At 38.7% G+C, this 21,116-nt stretch overlaps 2 protein-coding genes and 2 pseudogenes across 2 annotated transcripts; all 4 read left to right on the top strand.

The window, feature by feature from the left end:
* The first annotated feature begins 3,697 nt into the window (after positions 1-3,697).
* LOC148103828 (uncharacterized) lies at positions 3,698-4,372 on the top strand (annotated as a pseudogene).
* Positions 4,373-6,275: 1,903 nt separating this feature from the next.
* On the top strand, positions 6,276-7,834 carry LOC148103827 (uncharacterized). The gene is made up of 2 exons (XM_087834491.1): positions 6,276-6,358; positions 6,955-7,834. The coding sequence occupies exons 1-2, from the start codon at positions 6,276-6,278 to the stop codon at positions 7,832-7,834; spliced, it is 963 nt and encodes a 320-aa protein (XP_087690617.1).
* A 2,385-nt stretch (positions 7,835-10,219) lies between these two features.
* LOC118453662 (uncharacterized) lies at positions 10,220-14,249 on the top strand (annotated as a pseudogene).
* A 1,342-nt stretch (positions 14,250-15,591) lies between these two features.
* On the top strand, positions 15,592-17,167 carry LOC118455438 (uncharacterized). Its single transcript, XM_087834811.1, has 2 exons — positions 15,592-15,665; positions 16,294-17,167. The coding sequence occupies exons 1-2, from the start codon at positions 15,610-15,612 to the stop codon at positions 17,165-17,167; spliced, it is 930 nt and encodes a 309-aa protein (XP_087690937.1). The 5' UTR covers positions 15,592-15,609.
* Positions 17,168-21,116: the final 3,949 nt, after the last annotated feature.

The raw sequence follows: 21,116 nt of genomic DNA, 5'->3' as shown, positions 1-21,116 counted from the left end.
CACACAGGACTATTAGAACATATGTTTGAGTTTAATTACAATCACAGATGTTTCCAGTAGTTCAAAGTAGCCTTCTGTCTCTCAGCCAGTTTCACTTCTTTAATGAAGCCTACATGAATCAGTCTCCAGATTTTTGTGCACTTTAAGCTGTTTGTGTTGTTGCTGCTTTTCCTCAGAGCTCAGGCTGGACTTCAGTGTACAGACTGTCTTATACTTTATCCTGACAGAATAGAGTACACAGCACTTTATTGTCTAGTTTAGCTCCACACTGACATGGAGGAAAACCTGCACACAGCTAAGCAGACAAAGACACACTGTGTGTAAACTCTGCCTCTCTGTGTAATTTAAACACCTTAATGTATCTGTTTTATTTATGATTTGTACTTTCTTGACTTCTTATATCAATGTAGTTTAAACCATAATGACTTTAAATCATTGCTGGGACTGCTCTTTATGGAGGTCACAGGTGGAAGTGAGTTTCAACCAGCAGGCATTATGAAAATGAATGAACTGCGAAAATGAAGCAGAAAGGAAACTTAAATTAAATTAAATCAAAGAGCACTTTATCTGCAGAGGATCGACTCATCTGTTTCTCAGTGACATTTAGAGATTATAAACAAAACACAAAGGTAATAAGAAATAGACAAACTGAATGTCCATTATGTGTGTACCTTTACAGATATACTGTCATGTTTTTTTTAAATATATATATTCATTTTCCTCTTTATCCAACAAAGTTGACTCTGTTCATCTGGATGCAGCATTTTCAGTGTGAAACATTTTCCTCCTTGAAGTGACTTCCTCAGCCTTATAAACACTGCAGCTGCATAGTGATTGAAACCAGCACCACACTGAGCCAGTTTTATAAATGTGAAAAATGGGAGTGGACATCCCTAAGATGAGAATCCCATCAGCATACACTGCTGTTTATAACTCATGGTCTCTCATCAATAGTCATAACAGTTTGGATATTAACGATCAAATGAACAGAATCAACTTTATGGAATTTGCTTACCTGGATTATTGAGCATGCATCTCTTTAGTTGTTTCAAAGGACAAAAACAATGAAAGTTATAAAGAGTAAAATGAAAATGTTGAATAGAATGAAAGTAATAAAGCAAAGATGAAAGAGAGGAAGAAAATGGTTTGTGTTCCTGTGTCCTGACTGGTTGTAACACACAGGTGTATATGAATGTTTACAATAACAATAAATCAGAAAAAGATAAACAGTGATGTAAATCAGGGGATTTATGGGAAACTGTAGTCTGCAGGACTTACTGATGCACTTTAGACCATAGCGTAAAACTCAGTTACAAACTTGTGTTTGTGTATAGATGTGTATATAGATATATAGACAGATTGATGATTTTGCTGTTATTTTTATTTTATCACAAAGTTTTTATTTCTATCCAGTGATCTTCAACTCATGTCAGATGGTTCAAATACTACTGCTAGATCAAAGCTGCTGGTATTTTACAGAAACACACTTTAGTGCAGGTACTTGTATGTACTTTTAGTGGTAACTGTGACCAGTGTGACTCCTAACTTATCATAGTTTCACGACAATCTTTACCTGAACGTAAACAATCAGCTAGCAAAGTGAAAGTAAACAACAAGTGAAACAAAACTAAACAGTGAATGAAACAGAGCAGGAACACATTCTCCAGAGAAAAGGGGAATAAAAACTGTATAATCATGTCACCATAGTGTCTCTACAACTTTACAAAGTCAGACTGCAATTCAGTACTCATGAACGCCTGAGTGTTCACTCTCATAGTCTTCGTGCGGTCTTTGTGGTAAATGTCTCCCCCACGTAGAGACAGTTTAAGTTAATAACTGAAGAGAGTTCATCTTTAATGAACCCAACTGATTACAATCCAGGGCCATTTAAACCTGGAAGCGTCTGTATGGTGACATGTACGAATGCTCTAGGTATTTAGGAAAAGAACTTCAGTCCTTCATTTATTACCTCCTTTAGCAGTGAATATATTTATTTATCATTTATGAAAGGAGAGGAGAAATATCATCCCAACAACCATCTGACTATTTGATTAACAAAGCTAATGAAGTTGCACAGATTTTGCATCATGTACAGGCTGTGACCTGCTGACCTGCTGTTGAATTCAGTTGCTCTACACAACTGAATTCAACAAGATGTAAAGAGATGTTTCATGAGTTGTCCAGACATACTTCCAGTCTCTGCACTGAGAGTACACTGTCTTTATAAAGTTGGTATGAAGGTGAAAATCAGCGAATGGATCTAAGAATCATCAGCTAAAAATCGTATTAATCTCTGCTTGACTTGCTGTAAGCTACCTCTGAGCATTAAGCCACAGCCACTGTGCACCAGTCACACATCATTCTTTACTTTAAACCATTACAGTGCAGCAAACTAACCCATCAAAACATGGATAAGTGGCAGCAAAGCAACTGAGTGAACAACAGAAGACAAAATGTGGCGGGGTGTGGTCTGCGGTGCCGCTGCAGGGGAGGCCGACACACCTGAGAGGCATCCGCAATCACACGTCGCCAACAGTTGTGATTGTGGATGGTTTGTGTCAGGCTGTGAGCTGTGGAGCGGCAGCAGCCGACTGTGTTTGTACAGCAACCGTGTGTGTGTAAAGTCTGCTGCAAAGCATGTACATGTCGTCAGGTCTGCCGTGGTTCGATTACACTATAATATTAAAAAAATGTTAAGAGGTTAAACACAGAATAAAACACAGATGATGTAGACAAACCAGCAGAGTGTGAGTGTGTGTGAGAGGAAAAGTATAGTATTAAAAGTTCTGTATGACTGTGTGTGAAGTTTAAGTTGCTTTCATCAACACTTTGGTTTTTATTAGGTTTCAAGGTTTCTGCAGCAGGAACTCTTTTAGCCACAGATCACTGCAAAATGTCACAAGAGAGTGGTTAGAAAATTAGAAGAAGCACAACCAGCACACTGTGTCTCAGAGCTCTACGTGTGAGCTGAACAGCTGACAGCAAATCATCTGGTTTACAGGAACTCTCAGCTGTTGTGTAAACACTCTGTCACTGCTGTAAGTCTCCTGCCAGGTGTGTGATGGAGGATTTAAGATTCTTCTACTTCTCTGTGTCAGGATGATCTTAATGAATTCAAAAGTTCCATAATGTCATATTCTGTCTCCATGTAATCGTTCACATATACCACATGTTGCTGTACAAGTTTGATGTTCTGTGTTCTGTGACCATGGTGGGTAAATAACTTGTGTCTAAAAATTATTCTTGTTATTCTTCTTGTTCTAAAACCAGGCAGACTGCTGCTGTGCTCGGTAATGTTGTTTGACCTGTTTGTAAAGGTAAAGAAAATCCTCACAAAGACAAAGACTGTTTGTGTGAAAATGGATTTATTTCAGATTTATGTAACCATCGGGTGTCAGTAAAGTGGGATCCTTTGGCTGATGTCTATTCTGCAATCGACACAGTGGTGCCTGATCGTCCTGGAAACAGGCCTCTAACCTTGTGTAGTTGAGAGATTGTGTGGTCCTCAGATCATCTCCACTGGGACTTTGAGGAACATTGTTGTTAAACAGAGAACTGAAATAAATTATTATATTTTAAAATGACTCCCTGCATGTTCACATCGCCTTGCATCTCCTTGCAGTTATGACTGTGTGGTAGACTCCTGCTTATAGTGGTAACACTTACAGAGGAGATCAAATTCTGTGTCTTATCTTTTATGAAGAAGTGGAAACATGGACCAGGATTTCAAGACCCCAAACATGGATCAATCACAGAGTCCATGATCCCAGCCAAGTGTTTGCTGCCTCTGCCCACCATCACTGACCTGGTCCTGTACTCTCCCTGGTACTGTGGCACCACTGGTGCTGTAACCTATGGCATTGCAACAGGGAAAATGAGGCCACAGCACAGAATTTTTTACCATAGAAAAGAAAAAGACAGTAAAATTACTCCTGATACACATCAACCCCTGAACGTGCCAGACTACTGGAACTCACTGAAGAAAGCTGGAGGATGGAAGATCCCAAACACCATCGTTAGCCCTCTGTGACCATATGATGGTGTGTGGGAAGAATTTAAGTCTCTCTCAACAAAATATGGTCCACCAGGAAGAAACCGCATCATCATCCTGTTCATCCTCCCGGAAGAGAGAGAAAGTGTCTCGTTCTCTGTCGTCGCCTTGGCTCCTTCCCTGGTGCTGCTCTCTTCCAGGTTTAAAGCCACCGTGCACCTTCATGCCTGTCTGAGTGATGCGTCTACAGGACAGGAATTTGACAGGAAGCATCTGCAGGAGCAGTACTACTGCACTGAAGACAACACTGTGATGACATGTTCACCAGATGCATTCAGTGTGAACTGGTGGGATCGTATTAAGAGTGTTAAATTAAATTAAATCAAAGAGCACTTTATCTCCAGATGATCGACTCATCTGTTTCTCAGTGACATTTAGAGATTATATACAAAACACAAAGGTAATAAGAAATAGACAAACTGAATGTCCATTATGTGTGTACCTTTACAGATATACTGTCATGTTTTTTTTAAATATATATATTCATTTTCCTCTTTATCCAACAAAGTTGACTCTGTTCATCTGGATGCAGCATTTTCAGTGTGAAACATTTTCCTCCTTGAAGTGACTTCCTCAGCCTTATAAACACTGCAGCTGCATAAAGGACAAAAAGAGTGAAAGTTATAAAGAGTAAAATTAAAATATTGAATAGAACGGCAAAAGACAGGATGTGTGAAGTGGAGGAGAGTAGAGTTAGTAATGTAGCGCCAGCTTGTTGTGGGTATTGTGTGATATGAACAGCAGGGTTTGTCTTGTTTATTTCACAAGGGAGAGCACTGGAGGGGAGATCCATGGGAAACTTCCAGAGGCGGGCCGCTGCTCCGAGAGAGAAAGTTCGCCAATACCCACAGATATGACAGTTTCTGAGAGCGCTACACGTAAGCTGAACTGCTGAGAGTAAATCAGCTGGTTTACAGGAACTCGTGGTTGTTGTGTAAACACACTGTCACTGCTGTAAAATCAGCTGATAAGAGGTTCAAAGTCTCCTGTCAGGTGTGTGATGGACAGTTTTAAGATACTTAAATCTCTGTGTCAAGATGACCTTAATGAATTAAAAAGGTCCATATTGTCATATTCTGTCTCCAATTGTTCAATTTGTTCAACTTAACTTGTGTCCATAAGTGATTCTTGTTATTCTTCTTGGTCTAAACCCAGGCAGACTGCTGCTGTGCTCTGTGTTGTTGTCAGATCTGTTTCCAAAGCTAAAGTAAATCCTCACAAAGACAAACTGTTTGTGTGAAAATAGATTTATTTCAGACTTATGTATTAATCTGATGTCAGTGGTTGATGTAAATTATTATAATTTTAAAATGACGCCCTGTATGTTCACATCTCCCTGAATGTAGTTGTGACTGTGAGGTAGACTCCTGTTTACAGAGGTGACACGAGGAGGAGATTGAATTCTGTGTCTTATCTTTTATGAAGAAGTGGAAACATGGACCATGATTTCAAGACCCCAAAGAGTTAAACTAACAAAAACCTAGAAAATGAACAACCTCTGTTGTGTTTGTGTCTCTGTCTTCACAGGTTGGTATGAATGAGCCTCACAGAGCTGCTGCTGGAAACTTAATTTGCTTACTTTTATAGAGTGAGAATGGCTGTTAAAAACAAAAACTATTGATAATATAAATAATCCACATGATGCAGTGAATTTTACTTTAAGATTTTTTTCTTTCGTTTTCTTTGTGTAAATAACGGGGATTACCCTGGTGTCTGTGCTTTCACTTTCACTGTTTTTATTTGCCTGTGATCTTGATTCAGGCTACATAAAGATCGATGAACACCTCACATAATCAGATTCCTTCACACACTCACTTGTGCTCTCCAAAGCAGGTAAGGCAAACAGTCTGATTCAGACTGAAAGTTTAACTTTTTCATGTGTGGTGATTGTTGTTGCTGCTTTCATTGGTGATCTGTGTGATCCACTCTGTACATACTTTATATCATAGTTGGATTATTGATCAGCAGACTTCATGAAGGCTTCAGTTTAACAAGCTGGTGACATCAAATTGTTCACAGAGGTTTTCTGTCATTCAGCTAAACTATAAAAAGCAGGTTGACAAAATAATAGAAACAGTGTAAATCTGAGTGGGTGTGTCTTTGTTCACTTTGAAGATCTTTAAAACAGAATAATATCACTGTGCTACAGCTACACTTGACTTTGGTTGTTCTCCAGTTTGCAAGAGGAGCTGCTTTGTGTTCCTGAGCTGATTATCGACTAAATATGGACAAAGACGAACTCGAACTCATCATGGCTCTGAGAGCCATGGCTTTTTTAGAGGCGTTGGAAATGCAAGCAGAAATTCTGTGAGTCTCTTACGAACAAATGTATTTAGAAGATAATAAAGATTTTCATATTTCAGTCACTATTTAAATTAATTGTGTCTAAATCCACTTTTTGAATGGGGCTTTTTGAACATTATGGGGTGTTGGAGATTTGAAGCTGTGACAGAAATCAAATGAACATGAATCCAGTTTTAAAAGAGAAAGCAGAAAGAGAGCTGAGTGATAAACCTGAGGTCATACCTGCCTCCATTTTATTTTTTACATGAAATCCTTCCTCACAGAGTTTGTTATAATTATAGCAAATCTTCTGTTAATAATATGTAGAGTTAAGATGAACCTCACGACTTCTGCAGGTCTTTTATCTGTGGTTCACTGCAGAAGTTTAATGTAGTGATTAGAAGTGAAACTCAGCTAAAGTCAAACTCTATAGTGACAGGCTGGACATGCTGTCTGTCACAGGGTGGTAGAAAACTTTTATGATTAAAAATATCAGAACAGATCTGCATACCTGTGCTGATATATGACCTCACTCTCTTTAGTATCACAGTGATCCAGTCACAGCTTTCTGTACTTGCTAAAAAAAAAGATATTTTTTTTGTTTGTTTGTTTTATAAAAGGAAAAGGCTGGCTGCTGCATGTCGCCCTGAAAGTCCCAGGAGCTCTGCTGAAAGGAAAAGATTAATAAACCTTGCAATAGAAAACTGCAAAGATGAAACTGTCCTGCAGTGGCTGAGAGAAAATTCAGAGTCTGGCACCTTCAGAAAACTCTCAGACATGTTTGATTTCCTGAAGAGTAAAATTGATGAGGAAGAAAAGAAGAACCACAATGACACTGTTGACATAATCTTTGTGGCACATGGAGCAATCAGAGACTCCATGATCCCAGCCAGCTGTTTGCTGCCTCTGCCCACCATCACTGACCTGGTCCTGTACTCTCCCTGGAACTGTGCCACCACACCTGAAGTGACCTATGGCATTGCAACAGGAAAAATGAGGCCAGAGCACAGAGTTTTTTACCGTAATCTTCCACTACCGTTTTTTTCCCATAGTGTAACTGTTGTTGGCAAACAGCAACCCCCGAACCTGCCAGACTACTGGAACTCACTGAAGAAAGTTGGAGGACGCATGATCCCAAATATCAGTGTTAGACCTCTGCAGGAAGATGATGGCGTGTGGGAAAGATTTAAGTCTCTCTCAACAAAATATGGTCCACCAGGAAGAAACCACATCGTCATCCCGTTCATCCTCCCAGGAGAGAGTGAAAGTGTCCCGTTCTCTGTCGTTGCCTTGGCTCTGTCCCTGGTGCTGCTCTCTTCCAGGTTTAAAGCCACTGTTCACCTTGATGCCTGTCTGAGTGATAAGTCTACAGGACAGAAATCTGACAGGAAGTATCTGCAGGAGCAGTACTACTGCACTGAAGACAACACTGGGATGACATGTTCACCAGATGCATTCAATGTGAACTGGTGGGATCGTTTTAAGAGTCTGTTTAATTAGATGCAGTCATCCACATCTTATGGTCTTTTCTGTGTTAAATGTTTTAAAACTGTTTCAGAAACATTAAACCACAAAAACTGTTTTATTGTTTCTCTGAAAAAAGAAACCCACACAGGACTCATGTTAGAACATATGTTTGAGTTTAATTACAATCACAGATGTTTCCAGTAGTTCAAAGTATCTTTCTGTCTATCAGCCAGTTTCACTTCTTTAATGAAGCCTACATGAATCAGTCTCCAGATTTTTGTGCACTTTAAGCTGTTTGTGTTGTTGCTGCTTTTCCTCAGAGCTCAGGCTGGACTTCAGTGTACAGACTGTCTTATACTTTATCCTGACAGAAAAGAGTACACAGCACTTTATTATCTAGTTTAGCTCCACACTGACATGGAGGTAAACCTGCAAACAGCTGAGCAGACAAAGACACACTGTGTGTAAACTCTGCCTCTCTGTGTAATTTAAACACCTTAATGTATCTGTTTTATTTATGATGAAACCAAACTACATTTTGGATTCTTGTATTATTTGTACTTTCTTGACTTTTTATATCAATGTAGTTTAAAACATAATGACTTTAATTCATTGCTGGGATGTAACTGAATCAGAGTCACATTTAATATAATCAACTGCTCTTTATGGAGCTCACAGGTGGAAGTGACTTTCAACCAGCAGGCATTATGAAAATGAATGAACGGTAAAAATGAAGCAGAAATTAAACTTTAATCAGTGAGCACTTTATCTCCAGAAGCATCGACTCATCTGCTTCTCAGTGACATTTAGAGATTATATACAAAGCACAAAGGTAATAAGAAATAGACAAACTGAATGTCCATTATGTCTGTACTATTTCAGATATTTTCAGACCTTTAAAGATACAGAAAATGCTTGTGTTCCTGTGTCCTGACTGGTTGTAACACACAGGTGTATATGAATGTTTACAATAACAATAAATCAGAAAAAGATAAACAGTGATGTAAATCAGATGATTTATGGGAAACTGTAGTCTGCAGGACTTACTGATGCACTTTAGACCATAACGTAAAACTCAGTTACAAACTTGTGTTTGTGTATAGATGTGTATATAGATATATAGACAGATTGATGATTTTGCTGTTATTTTTATTTCATCACAAAGTTTTAATTTATATCCAGTGATCTTCAACTCATGTCAGATGGTTCAAATACTACTGCTAGATCAAAGCTGCTGGTATTTTACAGAAACACAATTTAGTGCAGGTACTTGTATGTACTTTTAGTGGTGACTGTGACCAGTGTGACTCCTAACTTATCATAGTTTCACGACAATCTTTACCTCAACGTAAACAATCAGCTAGGAAAGTGAAAGTAAACAACAAGTGAAACAAAACTAAACAGTGAATGAAACATAACAGGAACACATTCTCCAGAGAAAAGGGGAATAAAAACAGTATAATCATGTCACCATAGTGTCTCTACAACTTTACAAAGTCAGACTGCAGTTCAGTACTCATGAACGCCTGAGTGTTCACTCTCATAGTCTTCGTGCGGTTGTTGTGGTAAATGTCTCCCCCGCGTAGAGACAGTTTAAGTTAATAACTGAAGAGAGTTCATCTTTAATGAACCCAACTGATTACAATCCAGGGCCATTTAAACCTGGAAGCGTCTGTATGGTGACATGTACGAATGCTCTAGGTCATGGCTATTCAACTACCAAGTTAGTTGGGCCAGATTTTCAAACCGAGGAATTTATCTGGGCCAGATATTTTTTTTTGAAGCCAGTAAGCAGCAGATCACGATCAATTTCAAACCCACACAACTGTATTGAAAAACAAGTAATTTTTTTATTCCTATTCCCCTGTAAATCTGGTGACCTCTCACAAATGCACACCAAAAGGTCCATTTAAAAAAAAAAGGGAGCGATAACTAAACTATTTTTGCACATTTGAAATAATAATAATAATAACAAAAAACCATTTTGATAATTCCCTTTCAAATTAAAATAAATATTTTGCTGACCACTCACTTTTCCTGCCATGGATGGAGCCCCATCCGTCACAAGTATACAGACACGCTTCATATCCAGACCATTTTCCTCAAAAAGAGCTTAAATCTTCTCAAACATTATTTCGCCAGCTGTGTGTCCCTCTAACGGTAGTAAGCCGAGCAATTTCCCATCCAAAAAACGGACATATATGCACAACTGTGCATTATCAGTTCTGTCTGTGATCTCCTGCTATAGACATTACATCAGTTTTCTTCAGGTCATTTAACAGCATTTCAAACTCCTCTGACGCCAGAACTTCTACTCTACGAATATTTGAACTGTCCTACAGGGGTACATTTTTAATAGCAGATGTCACACTTACTTTAATTTTTTCATCACTTTTCACCACATCCACCACGGCCAGCATGCAGTATTTCACTGTTTCAGAATCTGTGAAAGGCCTTTTCTTCTTCGCCAAGAAGCAAACACGAAGGGAAGCTGCTGCAGCTCTCTCTTGGGCTGTACAGGACCCTCACCATGGTAGTACAACTCCGGTCGTAAGATTATTAAACTCGGTAAAATGAATAAGTATTTGTCAGTCCAGACAGGGTTAAACCGACAGTTTTCATTGTCAATTTTGCGCTTTTGGAGTGAGAAAGACATGCTGTTGTCGCATCATATATTTTGATGATTGTTTAATATGTTTACATCACGGTGCATTGTGGGTTAAATATTGCTAGGCTACTAGGAGTGTTGCATTCACAGTCTACACTACGCTGTAGGAATTTTTTAATTTTTTAAAAATTAATTAATGAATTAATTTTTTGCGTTTTCTCTGTGTTTCTGCCAGGACCACAGGCAGGGCCACTCGCAGGTTGCTTTTGGGCCGCATTTGGCCCGCAGGCCGCCATTTGAATAGGCTTGCTCTAGGTATTTAGGAAAAGAACTTCAGTCCTTCATTTATTACCTCCTTTAGCAGTGAATATATTTATTCATCATTTATGAAAGGAGAGGAGAAATATCATCCCAACAACCATCTGACTATTTGATTAACAAAGCTGATGAAGTTGCACAGATTTTGCATCATGTACAGGCTGTGACCTGCTGACCTCCTGTTGAATTCAGTTGCTCTACACAACTGAATTCAACAAGATGTAAAGAGATGTTTCATGAGTTGTCCAGACATACTTCCACTCTCTGCACTGAGAGTACACTGTCTTTATGCTAGATGGTATAAAGTTGGTATGAAGGTGAAAATCAGCGAATGGATCTAAGAATCATCAGCTAAAAATCGTATTAATCTCTGCTTCACTTGCTGTAAGCTACCTCTGAGCATTAAGCCACAGCCACTGTGCACCAGTCACACATCATTCTTTACTTTAAACCATTACAGTGCAGCAAACTAATCCATCAAAACATGGATAAGTGGCAGCAAAGCAACTGAGTGAACAACAGAAGACAAAATGTGGCGGGGTGTGGTCTGCGGTGCCGCTGCAGGGGAGGCCGACACACCTGAGAGGCATGCGCAATCACACGTCGCCAACTGTTGTGATTGTGGATGGTTTGTGTCAGGCTGTGAGCTGTGGAGCAGCAGCAGCTGACTGTGTTTGTACAGCAACCGTGTGTGTGTAAAGTCTGCTGCAAAGCATGTACATGTCGTCAGGTCTGCCGTGGTTTGGTTACACTATAATATTAAAAAAATCTTAAGAGGTTAAACACAGAATAAAACACAGATGATGTAGACAAACCAGCAGAGTGTGAGTGTGTGTGAGAGGAAAAGTAGAGTATTAAAAGTTCTGTATTACTGTGTGTGAAGTTTAAGTTGCTTCATCAACACTTTGGGGTTTTATTAGGTTTCGAGGTTTCTGCAGCAGGAACTCTTTTAGCCACAGATCACTGCAAAATGTCACAAGACAGTGGTTAGAAAATTAGAAGAAGCAGAACCAGCACACTGTGTCTCAGAGCTCTACGTGTGAGCTGAACAGCTGACAGTAAATCATCTGGTTTACAGGAACTCTCAGCTGTTGTGTAAACACTCTGTCACTGCTGTAAGTCTCCTGCCAGGTGTGTGATGGAGGATTTAAGATTCTTCTACTTCTCTGTGTCAGGATGATCTTAATGAATTCAAAAGTTCCATAATGTCATATTCTGTCTCCATGTAATCGTTCACATATACCACATGTTGCTGTACAAGTTTGATGTTCTGTGTTCTGTGACCATGGTGGGTAAATAACTTGTGTCTAAAAATTATTCTTGTTATTCCTCTTGTTCTAAAACCAGGCAGACTGCTGCTGTGCTCGGTAATGTTGTTTGACCTGTTTGTAAAGGTAAAGTAAATCCTCACAAAGAAAACCTGTTTGTGTGAAAATGGATTTATTTCAGATTTATGTAACCATCTGGTGTCAGTAAAGTGGGATCCTTTGGCTGATGTCTATTCTGCAATCGACACAGTGGTGCCTGATTGTCCTGGAAACAGGCCTCTAACCTTGTGTAGTTGAGAGATCGTGTGGTCCTCAGATCATCTCCACTGGGACTTTGAGGAACATTGTTGTTAAACAGAGAACTGAAATAAATTATTATATTTTAAAATGACTCCCTGCATGTTCACATCTCCTTGCATCTCCTTGCAGTTATGACCATGTGATAGACTCCTGCTTATAGTGGTAACACTTACAGAGGAGGAGATCAAATTCTGTGTCTTATCTTTTATGAAGATTGGAAACATGAACCAGGATTTCAATACCCCAAACATGGATCAATCACAGAGTCCATGATCCCAGCCAAGTGTTTGCTGCCTCTGCCCACCATCACTGACCTGGTCCTGTACTCTCCCTGGAACTGTGGCACCACACCTGATGTAACCTATGGCATTGCAACAGGAAAAATGAGGCCACAGCACAGAGTTTTTTTTACCATAGAAAAGAAAAAGACAGTAAAATTACTCCTGATACACATCAACCCCTGAACCTGCCATACTACTGGAACTCACTGAAGAAAGCCCTCTGTGACCATATGATGGTGTGTGGGAAGAATTTAAGTCTCTCTCAACAAAATATGGTCCACCAGGAAGAAACCGCATCATCATCCCGTTCATCGTCCCGGAAGAGAGAGAAAGTGTCCCGTTCTCTGTCGTCGCCTTGGCTCTGTCCCTGGTGCTCCTCTCTTCCAGGTTTAAAGCCACTGTTCACCTTCATGCCTGTCTGAGTGATAAGTCTACAGGACAGAAATCTGACAGGAAGTATCTGCAGGAGCAGTACTACTGCACTGAAGAAAACACTGTGATGACATGTTCACCAGATGCATTCAGTGTGAACTGGTTGGATCGTATTAAGAGTGTTTTTAATTAGATGCAGTCATCCACATCGTATGGTCTTTTCTGTCTATCAGACAGTTTCACTTCTTTAATGAAGCCTACATGAATCAGTCTCCAGATTTTTGTGCACTTTAAGCTGTTTGTGTTGTTGCTGCTTTTCCTCAGAGCTCAGGCTGGACTTCAGTGTACTGACTGTCTTATACTTTATCCTGACAGAAAAGAGTACACAGCACTTTATTGTCTAGTTTAGCTCCACACTGACATGGAGGTAAATCTCTCTGTGTAATTTAAAGATATCACCTGAATTTATCTATTTTTTTATGATGAAATCAAACTACATTTTGGATTATTGTATTATTTCTACTTTCTCAACTTTTTATATCAATGTAGTTTAAAACATAATGACTTTAATTCATTGCTGGGATGTGACTGAATCAGAGTCACATGTGATAACATCCACTGCTCTTTCAGGAGCTCACAGGTGGAAGTGAGTTTCAACCAGCAGGCACTATGAAAATGAATGAACTGCAAAAATGAAGCAGAAATTAAACTTAAATTAAGTTAAATCAAAGAGCACTTTATCTCCAGAGGATCGACTCATCTGTTTCTCAGTGACATTTAGAGATTATATACAAAACACAAAGGTAATAAGAAATAGACAAACTGAATGTCCATTTTGTCTATATACTTCACAGATACACTCAGTCATGTTGTTTTTAAATATATATTTTAATTTTCCTCTTTATCCAACAAAGTTGACTCTCTTCATCTGGATGCAGCATTTTCAGTGTGAAACATTTTCCTCCTTGAAGTGACTTCCTCAGCCTTATAAACACTGCAGCTGCATAAAGGACAAAAAGAGTGAAAGTTATAAAGACCAAAATCAAAATATTGAATAGAACGGCAAAAGACAGGATGTGTGAAGTGGAGGAGAGTACAGTTAGTAATGTAGCGCCAGCTTTTTGTGGGTATTGTGTGATATGAACAGCAGGGTTTGTCTTGTTTATTTCACAAGGGAGAGCACTGGAGGGGAGATCCATGGGAAACTTCCAGAGGCGGGGCGCTGCTCCGAGAGGGAAAGTTCGCCAACACCCACAGACATGACAGTTTCTGAGAGCGCTACACGTAAGCTGAACCGCTGAGAGTAAGTCAGCTGGTTTACAGGAACTCATGGTTGTTGTGTAAACACACTGTCACTGCTGTAAAATCAGCTGATAAGAGGTTTAAAGTCTCCTGTCAGGTGTGTGATGGACAGTTTTAAGATACTTAAATCTCTGTGTCAAGATGACCTTAATGAATTAAAAAGGTCCATATTGTCAGATTCTGTCTCCAATTGTTCTACTTGTTCAACTTAACTTGTGTCCATAAATGACTCTTGTTATTCTTCTTGGTCTAAACCCAGGCAGACTGCTGCTGTGCTCTGTGTTGTTGTCCGATTTGTTTCCAAAGGTGAAGTAAATCCTCACAAAGACAAACTGTGTGAAAATTGATTTATTTCAGACTTATGTATTAATCTGGTGTCAGTGGTTGATGTAAATTATTATAATTTTAAAATGACGCCCTGTATGTTCACATCTCCCTGAATGTAGTTGTGACTGTGAGGTAGACTCCTGCTTACAGAGCTGACACGAGGAGGAGATTGAATTCTGTGTCTTATCTTTTATGAAGAAGTGGAAACATGGACCATGATTTCAAGACCCCAAAGAGCTAAACTAACAAAAACCTAGAAAATGAACAACCTCTGTTGTGTTTGTGTCTCTGCCTTCACAGGTTGGTATGAATGAGCCTCACAGAGCTGCTGCTGGAAACTTAATTTGCTTACTTTCATAGAGTGAGAATGGCTGTTAAAAACAAAAACTATTGATAATATAAATAATCCACATGACGCAGTGAATTTTACATTAAGATTTTTTTCTTTCGTTTTCTTTGTGTAAATAACGGGGATTACCCTGGTGTCTGTGCTTTCACTTTCACTGTTTTTATTTGCCTGTGATCTTGATTCAGGCTACATAAATATCGATGAACACTTCACATAATCAGATTGCTTCACACACTCACTTGTGCTCTCCAAAGCAGGTAAGGCAAACAGTCTGATTCAGACTGAAAGTTAAACTTTTTCATGTGTGGTGATTGTTGTTGCTGCTTTCATCGGAGACTCTGGTGATCTGTGTGATCCACTCTGTACATACTTTATATCATAGTTGGATTATTGATCAGCAGACGTTATGAAGGCTTCAGTTTAACAAGCTGGTGACATTCAATTGTTCACAGAGGTTTTCTGTCTTTCAGCTAAACTCAAAAATCAGGTGGACAAAATAATAGAAACAGTGTAAATAAGAGTGGACGTGTCTTTGTTCACTTAGAAGATCTTTAAAACAGAATAATATCACTGTGCTACAGCTACACTTGACTTTTGGTTCTTCTCCAGGTTGCAGGAGGAGGAGCTGTTTTGTTTTTCCTGAGCTGATTATGGACAAAGACAAAGAGAAGCTCGAACTCATCATGGCTCTGAGAGCCATGGCTTTTTTAGAGGCGTTGGAAATGCAAGCAGAAATTCTGTGAGTCTCTCACGAACAAATTTATTTAGAAGATAATAAAGATTTTCATATTTCAGTCACTGTACAATGAATAAAACTATTTAAATTAATTGTGTCTAAATCCACTTTTTGAATGGGGCTTTTTGAACATTATGGGGTGTTGGAGATTTGAAGCTGTGACAGAAATCAAATGAACATGAATCCAGTTAAGAAACAAACAAACAAAAAAGAGAAAGCAGAAAGAGAGCTGAGTGATAAACCTGAGGTCATACCTGCCTCCATTTTATTTTTTACATGAAATCCTTCCTCATAGAGTTTGTTATAATTATGGCAAATCTTCTGTTAATAATATGTAGAGTTAAGATGAACCTCACAGCATCTGCAGGTCTTTTATCTGTGGTTCACTGCAGAAGTTTAATGTAGTGATTAGAAGTGAAACTCAGCTAAAGTCAAACTCTATAGTGACAGGCTGGACATGCTGTCTGTCACAGGGTGGTAGAAAACTTTTATGATTAAAAATATCACAGCAGATCTGCATACCTGTGCTGATATATGACCTCACTCTCTTTAGTATCACAGTGATCCAGTCACAGCTTTCTGTACTTGCTAAAAAAAAAGATATTTTTTTTGTTTGTTTGTTTTATAAAAGGAAAAGGCTGGCTGCTGCATGTCGCCCTGAAAGTCCCAGGAGCTCTGCTGAAAGGAAAAGATTAATAAACCTTGCAACAGAAAACTGCAAAGATGAAACTGTCCTGCAGTGGCTGAGAGAAAATTCAGAGTCTGGCACCTTCAGAAAACTCTCAGACATGTTTGATTTCCTGAAAAGTAAAATTGATGAGGAAGAAAAGAAGAACCACGATGACACTGTTGACATAATCTTTGTGGCACATGGATCAATCAGAGACTCCATGATCCCAGCCAGCTGTTTGCTGCCTCTGCCCACCATCACTGACCTGGTCCTGTACTCTCCCTGGAACTGTGGCACCACTGGTGATGTAACCTATGGCATTGCAACAGGGAAAATGAGGCCAGAGCACAGAGTTTTTTACCGTTCACTACCGTTGTTTTTCCACGGTGTAATTCCACTTGACAATTATCAACCCCTGAACCTGCCAAACTACTGGAACTCACTGAAGAAAGCTGGAGGACGGAAGATCCCAAACATCATTGTGAGCCCTCTGCAGGAAGATGATGGTACATGGAAAAAATTTAAGTCTCTCTCAACAAAATATGGTCCACCAGGACGAAACCGCATCGTCATCCCGTTCATCGTCCCAGGAGAGAGAGAAAGTGTCCCGTTCTCTGTCGTTACCTTGGCTCTGTCCCTGGTGCTCCTCTCTTCCAGGTTTAAAGCCACTGTTCACCTTGATACCTGTCTGATTGATAAGTCTACAGGACAGGAATCTGACAGGAAGCATCTGCAGGAGCAGTACTACTGCACTGAAGACAACACTGTGATGACATGTTCACCAGATGCATTCAGTGTGAACTGGTTGGATCGTTTTAAGAGTCTGTTTAGTTAAATACACTCAATCGACATCTTTTCTGTGTTAAATGTTTTAAAACTGTTTCAGAAACATTAAACCACAAAAGCTGTTTTATTGTTTCTCTGAAAAAAGAAACCCACACAGGACTCATGTTAGAACATATGTTTGAGTTTAATTGCAATCACAGATGTTTCCAGTAGTTCAAAGTATCTTTCTGTCTATCAGCCAGTTTCACTTCTTTAATGAAGCCTACATGAATCAGTCTCCAGATTTTTGTGCACTTTAAGCTGTTTGTCTTGTTGCTGCTTTTCCTCAGAGCTCAGGCTGGACTTCAGTGTACAGACTGTCTTATACTTTATCCTGACAGAAAAGAGTGCACAGCACTTTATTGTCTAGTTTAGCTCCACACTGACATGGAGGTAAACCTGCAAACAGCTGAGCAGACAAAGACACACTGTGTGTAAACTCTGCCTCTCTGTGTAATTTAAACACCTTAATGTATCTGTTTTATTTATGATGAAACCAAACTACATTTTGGATTCTTGTATTATTTGTACTTTCTTGACTTTTTATATTAATTTAAATTAAAGCATAATGACTTGAATTCATTGCTGTGATGTGACTGAATCAGAATGATAAAATCCACTACTCTTTCAGGAGTTCGCAGGTGGAAGTCAGTTTCAACCAGCAGGCGTGATTAAAGTGAATGAACTGTGAAAATGAAGCAGAAATTAAACTTCAATCAATGAGCACTTTATCTCCAGAAGCATCGACTCATCTGCTTCTCAATGAATTTTATAGATTATAAACAAAACACAAAGATCATCAGAAATACACAAACTAAATGTCCACCATGTCTGTACTATTTCAGATACACTCTGTCATGTTTTTTTATATTTTTATTTCATCTTTTTTTCAACAAAGTTGACTGTGTTCATCTGGATGCAGCATTTTCAGTGTGAGAAACTTTCCCTCCTTGAAGTGACTTCTTCAGCCTTATAAACACTGCAGCTGCATAGTGATTGAAACCAGCACCACACTGAGCCAGTTTCGTGAATGTCAAAAAAGGGAACAGCCATCCCTAAGATGAGAATCTCACCAGCTTACACTGCTGTGTATAACTCATGGCCTCTCATCAATAGTCACAACAGTTTGGATATTAGCGATCAGATGAACAGAATCTACATCATGACAATCAGCTCGCAAACTGAAAGTAAACAACAAGTGAAAGCAAAACTAAACAATGAATGAAACAGAGCAAGAATAAATTCTTCAAATAAGGAGGAAAAAAAGAATAAGAACAGTTTAATCACCAGATTTTCTTTTTCTCAGCTTTACAAAGTCATCCAGGTTTGGCCCCATCAGACTGCAGTTTAATACTCACAAACACCCCGCTGTTCGCTCTTTCTGCAGTCTTTGTGGTAAAATGTCGCCCCCCTTTGGAGACAGTTTAAGTTAACTACTGAAGAGGACTCACCTTTAAGTTTATGCTGCATCATTACTTTACTGGAACCACAGTGTCATTCTGCATCTGCTTGCAGCTACCTCATCTTTAATGAACCCACCTCGAGGGCCATGTTCAAATAGTCAGATAGTTTTGTTCAGGAACGTTTATAACTGAGAGAAGTGACCTGGAAGTGTCTGTATGGTGACAGGTATGAATGCTCTACACACAACCAATGAACTTGTCTTTTAATGTAACATGAGAGTGTAGCCAATTAAAATTATGTTTGCAAACTGCTTAGTACATTTGGAAACAACATATGGTTGGATCGATACAAGCATTAATGCCATACCGACATACTAACTTGACGGGATCGATACTTTAGTTTGTGTCTCTTCTCAGCCATGTCTGCACACACCGCTCCTCCTCCTCCTGATCTGCTCTGTTGTTGTGTCCTGTTGGTCAGTCACGCGACACAGAGGCACTTATCAATTCGTTAAATAATAAAAGTTGTCCTCTCTGTTTAGTCCAGTGAACAGTTTTTTGTTTTTCTTTTACAGCAATGGCGATTCATGAGATGTGTCTGCATACTCTGATGAACGAGGTGATAAACACTCCTCCAAAAGCATACTTCTCTTCCAAGGACCTACCGCAGCTCACAAATGGCTCACTTGATTATGGTCGGGATCTGAATGAGACGTCCAGTGGAGGTGGAATATTTTTTTTCAAATAATAGCAGACAGCCCAAGTAACTGCTGTCAGCATTTTCTCAGTTATGTTGGATAAATTGATAAGTATTACTGCTACATTTGTGTTTGTTGCTGCTGTAGATGTTTATATGCCATATATATTCTGAGGTAAGTTAATTGCAGCATCAAATTATATTTTATAAGTATGTTGTTTCATAGTATCTCTGTCCTGTTAGACCCATTAAAAACTGTCCTAATAACAGCTCTGAGATCTTTTCCATCAGACCAAAGAGAGTTATGACGTGTCATGATTTTCTCATTTAATAAAGGAATATTTACATTAATTTACCTTCATTTCTATCATGAACCCACAGAATGATCACATCTTCTGATTTGATTTTGCATTTGATTGTATTTTTTTTTTATTGTAGCAGACTTGTAACTTTAGACTGTGCAAAATGCTGCTTCTCTTCATTGCCAGTAAAATTTAGGTTTTGCTTTTAAATCCTGACTCCACTGACTATTTTAAAAAGAATCTGAAGAAATATTTATACAGATAAGCGTTCAATATTTTTTTGTTTTATTCTATTGATTTACATTGATATATTTTTTCTAATTTATTGTGAAAAATTTTGTGATTTTTTAAAATCTGTTTATCTAGAGTATTTGGTGTATTCTGAGAGGAGGAGAGTTTTTAACTATCTTGAGATATATGAACTAAAATCTGTTAATAATTAATAATTGTGATAAATAATCAAATAATAATTAACTTTGATGTATGCAGTTCTGTTGGGTTTACGACTGTTATCCCCACTTTTTCCATGTATTTATTAGTCAAACAAACTTGCAGTAAAACAGCCAAAATCCTGTTCAGCTGTCTGAATAGGACAGCTGCAAAGATCAGCTGAAAATTGTCGAGTCCTGCAACCTGGACGAACAGAACAGTGATTTGTAGAATGCTTCTGATTTCTGAACATTTTTCTATCAGCAGGTTCTTAAGTTTGATTTCTGCTTTTTAAAATAGCCTAAATCCCATAGGTCTGTCTGTGTTTTTAGTAAAGGTTTCTGAAGAGGTAAAACCAATTAAAATAACTAATATGTAATTTAATGTAATAATTAAAAGCAAGTTTGAACTCAGCAGTAGTAAAATGAGGCAGATGAAGTGAAAATGAAGAGTGTTCACTTGTGGGAAAAAGGCCAACGAGTTCGTGTACATGCTTTTTGTCCACTAGGTGGCTCCTTCTGCTCATTTTCTCTGTGTGACAGTTTTCTACACCCATGATGAAGAGTTTTCTTTCAGCCTCTCTGCTCACTTTAATGCTTGCTCCAACACTGAGATCAGCATGAACTTGCTGCTAACAGAAACTAAAATCAGTGCAAAACCACCAAGAAAAACAACAGGTTAGGAAACTCCACCCACTTTGACTGAATGAGCGGCTGCTGAACAGAACCTGATAAAACTGTTAATGACATTGAACTTCCAGAAACTTCCAGCAAATAAACCAAAGCAGAACCATTAGATTGGTAGAGTGCAGGGTGAGCTTCCTGTGAGACGCAGCTCAGGGCAAACAGTGTAGTGTATAAAATTTCATTATTTAATTTTGTCCATGTGTAATAATGTGTAATCAAATTCTCCCATTTTGAATTTTCATTAAAAGATAGTATTCTAGATACTATTACTTTAACTGTGGAACACCCATCTCTTTTGGGAGCTGTTGATGGCTGCTTCAAAGTATATTTTGTTTTGGATGTAAGTTACCCAAAATCATTTGTCCAGGTTTGGGAAATTCTTCACACTGTCATCTATAAAACACGGGACATGAATCAAATATAATAAAATGAAAAATAGCTC

The sequence above is a fragment of the Neolamprologus brichardi genome, chromosome 3, assembly GCF_056152115.1.
Source record: "Neolamprologus brichardi isolate AB-2024 chromosome 3, ASM5615211v1, whole genome shotgun sequence".
Lineage (NCBI taxonomy): Eukaryota > Metazoa > Chordata > Actinopteri > Cichliformes > Cichlidae > Neolamprologus > Neolamprologus brichardi.
This window is presented reverse-complemented; position numbering and strand designations above follow the sequence as displayed.